The following is a 9,617-nucleotide window of genomic DNA, read 5'->3' as shown; positions in this document are numbered from 1 at the left end:
TTTTTGAAAAAAGAAATTAATTTCTTTTGGCCTTTAGGTGTGATAAATAAATAACGCTAGAAATGAGTTTGGATTTATCAATTGGACTATTGTCTTCTCTTCTTTGCTTCTAAATAAATACGAAGTGTTCATAAATTTATGACCTCTTTTAAATTTGTTTGAATTTTGTTATTTACCTTCTCATTTATCATTTAGTACCTTTTTTATTTTTTAAAAAATTTTCTCAACTGGGCACACGTGCAGATATATCTATTTTGCAGTACACAAAGAAAGAGATTTATGGGAATTATGTTATTAGCTTCAATCTCTATACTCTTTATCCTATTTATTATTGATAGTTTTATTTGTTGAACATGAATATCTTTTTGTTGTCTTAAGTAAAGAACCTCTTCAATGTAATTCAGCGCGAAGGATTTTCTTTGTTGCTAGTGTATGAGAATGAGTATATTTGGTCTTTGCAATACATCTTTGAGCTTTCAAAATCAGCATGGTAAAACAAGCAGTAAAAGATAAATGTCATTCTTTATTATATATTTTGTCATCCCTAACAAAATCAATTAATTTGGTGCATGGTAAATGGTTTTCTTTTTTATTGTTAAAAACCAACTTAAATATAAATTAACCGGAGAGACTAAGTATAACAAATCCAAGATGAAGAATAACATTGCTGTTGGCAAAATGCGAAAAAAAAAAAAAAAAAATAGAGCCTTTTCAGGACATGGATTGCAAAAGATTGATCATTCAGATGGTATGCATCTCAAAGACCCTAGCAATGAAATTCACAAGTTTATGAATGTATAGGACATATACTGAACTGGAAAATCTAAATACCAGTGTCAATGCAGCTCACAACATTCTTCAGGCGGCATGTGATCTGGATGCCAGTGGCTGTCCTCATTGTTTGTAATCATTGGCAGGGAGGAGAATAACTCTGGAGAAGGGAATAACAGCTTCAGCCGAAAAGCATCAACACCGTTCAAGTAGTAATGAAAGAGTCGCTTTGCCCTTATAAACCCTAGACGGCCATACAGTGCTAGAGCTCCTTTATTTGTAACTTCTGCTTCCAATGTTACCTTCACATTTTTTTTTTTAATGAAGAAAAGGAAGAGAGAGAGAAAAATAACATAAGTGTAAGCCAGTGTTCGCTTCTAAACATTGATAGAAATTGCCAAACTCAATATCATCATGAATGGAAAAAAAAAAACAAATGTAGTTGGATAAATTAGCTCAAAACGTGGAAAAAAATCACCATGTGTTTCCTCATGGCAGCAAGCCCATTATTTCACCAACGAAGTCGTTCAATTTTTATTGTATGAATGGACATGTGAAATCAAAAGATTATTCATAGAAACAGTATGTGCCTAAGTCCTACAATCAATTCCATATATTTTCATCTCCTAATTTGTCCAAAAAATTCCAATATTTTTCATTTCAGCCTTAATTTCCCAGTAAAATTCACCATGATTCTGGAACCTGCTTCATATTCTAATATTTCCTGTAGATTAACCGGTGATTTAAGTTTAGCGACGACGAGCAGCTAGTAACAAAAGCACGATGCTAGTAATAGCTTATACTACCACCTTTATGATATGCTTGTGCAAATGCAAAGGCATACTACACAAAATAAATTTTGAGTACAGGTTTCAATCATGAAGGGAACTGAGATGGTCTTGTGCAATGCCACTTTGGTAAGAACATTCACTGAGATGGCTGTTGGTACAGATTGAAGAGCAGGGTCATGCGTAAGTTCCAATTTGTTACGTTTAATAACTTATGCAAAGACGGTAACACACGTTGGTAACCTTACAATCCAGGCTGACATACTCACATACCTCTTCACAACCCGATTCCATCATCACTTTGATAGATCTGGTAACAAGTTCCGTAGCTGCAATTCAAGGAAATCTCAACATAAATATTAAGACGCCACAAAGCTTCACAGCCAATAAGATATAGCAAAGAGAATTTTTAGAGATACACCATATGATAAATTTAGGCACCAGTGTGTAGAGGTTATAAAAACCAGAAGTCTCAAATATTTATAATCGACCATCATTTTCTACTACAACCATTTTTTTACAGGTGAAAGTCAAATTTTATTTAAACACAATGAAAGGCGTTGCCCGAGTACGCAGGAAGTATACTACAACCAATTTTTGTGTAATAAACACCATGCTAACACACATTGGTCTACAGCATATACACAAAACAATCAGCATATATGTCACGCATATGAATGACATCTCAACCATTAAATTCCTCCTTACAAGCTCCTTACACTCTTCCATACCATAAGAATAGGCATCAGTTCCATAATACATAGTTACACACCACTATAAATATGATAACCTAAAAAGTTCTAAGTGCCACAATATAACAAAGTTTATCATAATAAAGTGGGGTGCCCAAAATTAACAGCTCGGTTGCAAAATTAATCGCAGTGATTAAATCAGATTGAAAATCATAAATGCCGCAGATTATAATTTTTTTTATCGGTAAATGCCGCAGATTTAGACAATTACCAATGCCTCTGCTTCTATAAGGCTTGATGACAACTAGCATAGCAATATACCCTCTGAACGTATTTCGATGCTGACCCATCTTACAAACCACCGTCCCCACACACTTGCCTTGGTGAAAAGCCTGAAACCCATACACAGAAAACCAAACACAGACGCAAAAGAAAGAAAAATAATCAGTTAGAGTTTGTAGGTTTTGAAAGAAACCCCATAACAAGTAAGAGTGAAAGGTAACCAGGAAAGAAAGTTGGGGCCAGAGATAGACGAAGTAACGGTAGGTGAAGATGGAGTAGGGCTCGCTGAGTTCTTGGTCGACAAGAGACATGATCAGGGGTAGGTGATGTTCACCCCCGTAGCTCACGTACTCTATCTCCACTGGCTCGAACTCTACTTTCCTAGTTTCTTCTTCTTCGTCCTTCGTATCCATCCCCTCTATCTCTCTTCCCTTCTCGGTGTACTGTGTGCCTGCGTGAAGGGTTTGAACTTGGATGGGGGTGAGAGCATGCTGTGAAAGAGGAATTTGTTTTTGGGCTCTTCACGGGCCTTCGTTTAATAGGACCCTTTTGTACCAAGCCACCAACATTACAAACAGCTTCATTGCGTTATCGGTCAAAAATACCTTTTTGTTTTTTTGGTTCATTAAGCAGAAAAGGCAGACGTTCTCAAAAACAAAATAAACGTAACTTTTCACAACATTTTATATAATAATATTTTAAAAAGATTGATATTTTTATAAACTACTTCATAAAAATAACATCATTTTGTCAAAGTATCCTTATTTTATAACACATGTTATGAAATATATTGTGTGAGTATTATTTCTTATAAAATAAATCTAATGAATCACATAAATTCACGTCAATTTAAATTTATTTTTGTAAAATCTCTTTATAACTCTATGATATCTCGTACTTCAAAATGTTAAGCAATCTCCCTCTCCCAAAAACATGTGGCATGTAATATTTGTTTTAACATCATTTTTTTTTTCAAGCGTTTGGTTTTATAAGTATTGAGTAGTCTACTCTTTCCTCCAGCTCACAGATGACACAACAAATAATCTCCACATCAGCAACTAGACTTCCAAAAGAATATGGTGTTACGTAGACTAGGTTATGTGCTGCCTCTGTGTAAATGTGCTACCTCTGTGTAAATGTAGTGCTATGGCAATATTCCCTTTGTAACAAACTCTTGCAAATTTCTCTGTACAACAATGCATATAAGCTACACGACACTTTGTCCATATGAATTCTGTCGAGTCCAGTTGTGCATATATATCAACTTATGTCGTTCTGCTATAATCAATGAGAATGAAATGCATTTCTCTTTAAACTCTATCATGAATACGACTAATGTCCTCCATGGCTGGTGACCACTCCTCTTCCGAAAATGACCACTCCTCCACTACCTTCCAACTTCCCAGTAATTTTTTCCACATAGTTTCCGTCAAACTCGATTCCGACAATTTCCTCCTCTGGTGAGCACAAATTATCCCATATCTCCATGGACAAGAACTCTACCATTTCATTGATGGCTCTTCTCCTCCCCCTCCAATCCTTCTTACCTCATCTCCCTCTCCATTACTCTCCTTCCCATCTCAAACTAATCCAGCTTACCTTAAATGGCATCTCACAGACCAGATGCTTCTCAGTGTCATTCTTTCATCTCTCATTGAACGCATTCTTGCTCAAGTCATTGCATCTCACACATCTCATGAGCTTTGGGTCACATTTGACACAATGTTCACTTCCCAATTCTAGGCCAAAATTTTTTAAATCTACCATCAGCTCACCAACTTGAAAAAAGGTTCACTCTCAGTAACAGATTACTATCGCAAGGTTCATTTACTTTCTGATACTATGATTGCTGCGGGTGGACCATTGAGGGATTCTGAGGTTGTTTTCTATCTTCTTAATGGCCTCACCTCTAAGTTTGAGGCCTTCATCATTTCTGTCACCACACGCCCCACGCCAATAACCTCTGTTGAACTCTTCAACCTACTTCTTACCTTTGAAAGTTGCCTCTCACTCACATCTCTTTAGCATGGTCTTCTCCTTAACCTATTTGCAAATATCACCATTGCTTATTCCCCTCGTGGTGGTCGAGGTGGTTATCGTTGTAGCCGTAATGGCTATCGAGGTGGTCATGGTCGAGGTGGCTGTCCCTTCTCATCTTCTCAGCCACCTTCACAATCTGGTAGCAAGTCCACTTGTCAAACTTGCCAAAAAGTTGGTTACATTGTTTGCAATGTTACCACAGATTTGATCAAGCTTACCAATATGATCCTCCCCAAGCTCTGTCCACTCATTATACCAGTGCTCAATCCCTCTCTGATAAGTAGTGGTACCCTGACTTGGCTGCTACAAACCACATTACTTCTGATCTGTACAACCTCAACCTCTCTGCTGAACCATACTCAGGACCTGAACAAATTAAAGTTGGTAATGGAACTGGTCTTCCCGTGACCCACTTTGGTGACTCTCATTTCTCAACTTCCAATTCTAATTTTCTTCTATGCAATTTACTTTATGTTCCTCAGATTAAAAAAATCTTATCTTGGTTAATCAATTTTGTTGTGATAATTCAGTATTTTTCGAATTTCATGACTCTCATTTCATTGTGAAGGACAAGTGGACGAGAACCTCTCTACTCAAAGGTCCAACCCATAATGGCCTCTATGTCTTTCCTTCTCCAAACACTCCCAAGTCAAATCGGGTTGCTCTAGTTGGAGAAAGAACCATCGTCGCTCACTGGCATCATCGCCTTGGCCATCCATCCCTTCAACTTGTTTCTCACATTTTGCACAATAAATGCTTGCCATTTATTCATTCTCAACTTAACTTTTTTTGCACTAATTGTCCTACTGCCAAGTGTCGGCAATTATCCTTTAAGAGTTATGCCAATAGGTCTATTCGACCTTTGCATTTGATTTATGTAGATGTTTGGGGTCCATCCCCTCATTTATCAAGAGATGGATTTCACTATTACATTTCTTTTGTCGATGACTATAGCCGTTATACGTGGTTTTATCCATTTGCCTTTAAAGGCGATGCTACCTCCATTTTTCTTAAGTGCAAAAATAAAAATTATTCAAAGCGATTGAGGTGGTGAATTTCGCCCCTTACCTGAGTTCTCCAATCTCAAGGAATTGTGCATCGACTTTCTTGTCCTCATACACACCAATAAAATGTGTGGTAGAGAGAAAACACAATCACATAGTCGAAAGTAGACTTGCACTTTTAGCAATGGCTTCCCTACCTTACAAATTTTGAACGAATGCTTTTCAAACCGCTGCCTATCTCATTAATTTTCTTCCATCTCCCTGACTTAAAAATAAGTCACCTTATCTCTTTCTTTCTTTCTTTCTTTTAACTTAGGAACCTGATTACTCATTTTTTAAAATTTTCGGTTCCGAATGCTGGCCAAATCTCCGTCCTTACAATATAGTCCCATGCACAAAGGATATAAATGTCTTCATTTATCAATCAATCGCATGTATATATCCTGAGATGTCGTCTTCAACAAAAATTGGTTTCCATATTCCACACATTCCTCGTCGGACTCTACTTTCCCTCAGCAAAGCCATATTACTCTGCCCATGTCTTATTCTCTCATCCCCTTCCACCGACACGTCCCCTTCATCTTCTTCGATAAACCAACTCTCACTTCCAGACCCTTTCTCTAATCCATCTCCTCCACCTCCTCGATCCCCCATTATTATCCGCTCCAAAACTAATTCTTCCCGTCCCAAACGCTTCATTGATGGCTCCATCTCTTACCCCCACCTAAATAGTGCCTCACTAGACATTTCAGAGGAACCAACTTCAGACAATGTTGCTTCTTGTTTTCAAGAATGGCGTGATGCCGTGTCTATTGAGTTTCAGGCCCTTATTTAGAGTCAAACTTGGACTCTAGTTTTCCCTCCCATTTCCTCTAACATTATTGGTTGCAGGTGGGTGTTCCGCACCAATCGTAAGGCCGACAATACTATCGAACGACGTGAAGCCCGCCTTGCTGCCAAAAGATTTAATCAATAGGAAGGTATCAATTACTCTGAAACCTTTAGCCCTTTTGTAAAACCCACAACCGTTCGGCTTGTGTTATTATTAGCTATCTCTCTTGGTTGGCCACTTCGTCAACTAGATATTCATAACGCCTTTCTCCATGGCGATCTTTCTGAAACTGTTTACATGACTCAACCCATCGGTTTCACTCATCCTGACCATCCTGAGTATGTTTGTTGTTTGTGGAAAGCTAATTGTGGCCTAAAGTAAGCTCCAAGAGCTTGGTTTGCACAACTTTGTTTGTGTTTATGTGAATACGGTTTTACTCCATCAAAATTAGACCCCTCCTTATTTGTTTATTCTTCCTAATCCATTACCATTTTCGTTTTAGTGTATATTGATGACATAGTGGTTACCAGTTATCATCCCTCACAGATTGATCATCTCATTGTTTTTCTTGGTTTTGTTTTTCCTATCAAAGACTTAGGCAAGTTATCATTTTTTTCTTGGGCTAGAAATTTCATACTTATTTGATGGTATTCAAATTTTCCAAAGGAAATACATTCGGGGATCTCCTATCTCAAAGCAACATGCTTTCGGCCAAAGGAGTAACCTCTACAATGGCCACTTCCCCTCGCCTTTCCATCTCCTACACACCATCTTTTTTTCACCCCACTCTCTATGGGAGTGTTGTTGGGGGTTTCCAATACCTTTCTTTGACTTGCCCTGATATTGCCTTTGCCGTCAATAAAATTTGCCAATTTATGTACAACCCAAAACACTCCCATTGGCAATCTGTCAAACGCTTGTTAAGGTACCTTAAGCACACAATCAATTTTGGTCTTTTCATTCATAAATCCTCCAATCTTAAACTTCAAGCCTTTTTTTATGCGGATTGGGCAGGCTGCCCTGATGACCACCGCTCTATCGGTGGTTTTTGTATCTTCATGAGTCAAAACCTTGTTTCTTAGAGCTCTCGCAAGCAACACAATGTTGCTCGCTCAAGTACCGAGGCTGAGTACAAATCTCTTGCAAATACAACAACTGAACTTCTTTGGATACAATCACTTCTTAAAGAGCTTCATGTTTTCCTCTCTAAACCTCCATTGCTATGGTGTGATAACCTTGGTACAACCTATCTTTCCATCAATCTCATACTTTATTTCTGCACAAAACATATGGAAATTGACTTCCATTTTGTCCGGGATCGAGTAGCTGCAAAAACACTTCAGGTTGCTTTTCTTCCATCCAAAGACCAATTGGCTGACATTCTCACAAAACCAATAGTGTCATCTCGGTTTCATTTGCTAAGAACGAGCCTCACAGTTGTTGATACACTGGTTGGCTCGTGGGGGCGTATTGAGCTGTCTACTCTTTCCTCCAGCTCACAGATGACACAACAAATTATCTTCACCTCAGCTACTAGTCTTCCAGAAGAATTGGGTGTTACATAAACTAGGTTGTGTCTGCCTCTGTGTAAATGTTGTGCTCTGGCAAGATTCCCTTTGTAACAAACTCCTGCAAATCTCTCTGTACAGCAGTGCATATCAGCTGCACGGCACTTTGTCCATATGAATTATGTTGTGTCCAGTTGTTTATATATATCAACTTGCATCACTCTGCTCTAATAAATGAGAATGAAATACATTTATCCTTAAACTCTATCAATAAGTTTCGATCAAACAATATAATTATCATCTGCAATAAGAACCTTCTGAAATCTAATGAAGCAATGGTCACATATAGCCAGAAATCTAATGAGAGTATCTAGAGCTCGTGTCCTTCGAGTTTGTGTAACTCCTCATTCCCTAGTAATTGTCATGGCACACTAGAGTTTAATGGTAGTAAGCTTGCTACCCGCCCTATGCAAGTGGATAGTCGGCTATCTTGCTCCCTGCACCTGCATGGGTGGGAGGCTGCATATGGACCCTCGGCATCCGGCCACGTCTTGTACGGACGGGTGATCTCGTGCAGGCTGTCGAGGGAACGGACGGCCTTGCCATCTTGTCTAGAATTCCCAAACTCTCCAAATCTACCAATTCGTTCACCAAATCTACATATCCACCAACCAAATTCACACATCAACTTCAAATACATAGACAATCTATATATATATATATATGTATAGATTAACCGTAGTGGTCGTGGTTTTATGAACAAACCCACAACCATGCCGTGGCCCATGAGTATCTTAGGGAGAACCACCTTGAGAAGAAAAAGTGGAGGAGGATAAGAGAAGATGAAGAGGAGGATGAGAAAGAGATGTGTTGTGAGGCTGGGGTCGGCGAAAATGAGGAGATGAAGAAGATGGGGAGTTTGGACAGAGGGGGGATTGAGAGAATGAAAGAAAGAGAATGAGAGTCAGTCTAAAGTTTTTTTTCCCTTATATATATCTCGAGAGACAGATATGGAAAATGGAGATAATTTATCCTTTTTTTCTTCTTTTTTTCTAAGCAAGCAAGTAAACTTCATTAGAAAAAATGAAACATGAGGTGAAGGTGGGGTTTTCCAACAAACACCCTCAAAACAATAACAACAGTGTAAAGTGGTGGATAAAAAAGAAAAAAAATGATTTTTACGAACAATTTCTTGATCTTTACCCATATCCTACAAAGAGAACGCCGTCTTAAAAGATGGTAATAAAATGTTCATAAAATTTGTGAACAATGGAACCACTGCTGGTGGCGGTAGAACCTCCGCTGAAAGCAGTGAGGGTGAGGGGTGAAAAATCCAGTTTAGATGAATAGTCCTATATAAAACATAGTAATAATTCGGCAATTTGTTTTAAAAAAAAAAATGTTGTGTTAGACAATCTTGAGCATATTTAGATAGCAAAACAAAGAAAAATCGCCAACTCCTCATCACATCCAATTACATTAACATCATCACGATAAGTCTATTTAAAAAAAAAAAACAAAAAATATGCTATGTGGCAGCTAGGTGAAATGGTCACGTCAAGCAGAAATATGGAACGGTAATATAGAAGGGGCAGATTAGCTTTTTCCTTTATCCATTGCTACTAGCTGGTACGATCAGTGGAGGCTGAATTGGAGTGTCCAGCAGTTTCCTTGCTTAAATTGAAAATGTTTTTTTTTTT

General features: G+C 38.1%; 1 protein-coding gene across 1 annotated transcript; it reads right to left on the bottom strand.

Moving 5' to 3' along the window:
• Positions 1-719: 719 nt before the first annotated feature.
• On the bottom strand, positions 720-3,068 carry LOC121249069 (N-alpha-acetyltransferase MAK3). The gene is made up of 4 exons (XM_041147727.1): positions 2,755-3,068; positions 2,523-2,643; positions 1,833-1,888; positions 720-1,073 (listed from the first exon to the last, which is right to left on the bottom strand). The coding sequence occupies exons 1-4, from the start codon at positions 2,944-2,946 to the stop codon at positions 837-839; spliced, it is 606 nt and encodes a 201-aa protein (XP_041003661.1). The 5' UTR covers positions 2,947-3,068; the 3' UTR covers positions 720-836.
• Positions 3,069-9,617: the final 6,549 nt, after the last annotated feature.

Source organism: Juglans microcarpa x Juglans regia, chromosome 2D (genome assembly GCF_004785595.1).
Source record: "Juglans microcarpa x Juglans regia isolate MS1-56 chromosome 2D, Jm3101_v1.0, whole genome shotgun sequence".
Lineage (NCBI taxonomy): Eukaryota > Viridiplantae > Streptophyta > Magnoliopsida > Fagales > Juglandaceae > Juglans > Juglans microcarpa x Juglans regia.
This window is presented reverse-complemented; position numbering and strand designations above follow the sequence as displayed.

Coding starts and splice junctions, on each gene's coding strand:
- LOC121249069 (XM_041147727.1), bottom strand. CDS start 2,946: ATGGATACGAAGGACGAAGAAGAAGAAACTAGGAAAGTAGAGTTCGAG. Junction 1,889..2,522: donor TTATAGAAGCAGAGGCATTG/GTAATTGTCTAA, acceptor CTTGAATTGCAG/CTACGGAACTTGTTACCAGA. Junction 1,074..1,832: donor TGGAATCGGGTTGTGAAGAG/GTATGTGAGTAT, acceptor AAAAATGTGAAG/GTAACATTGGAAGCAGAAGT.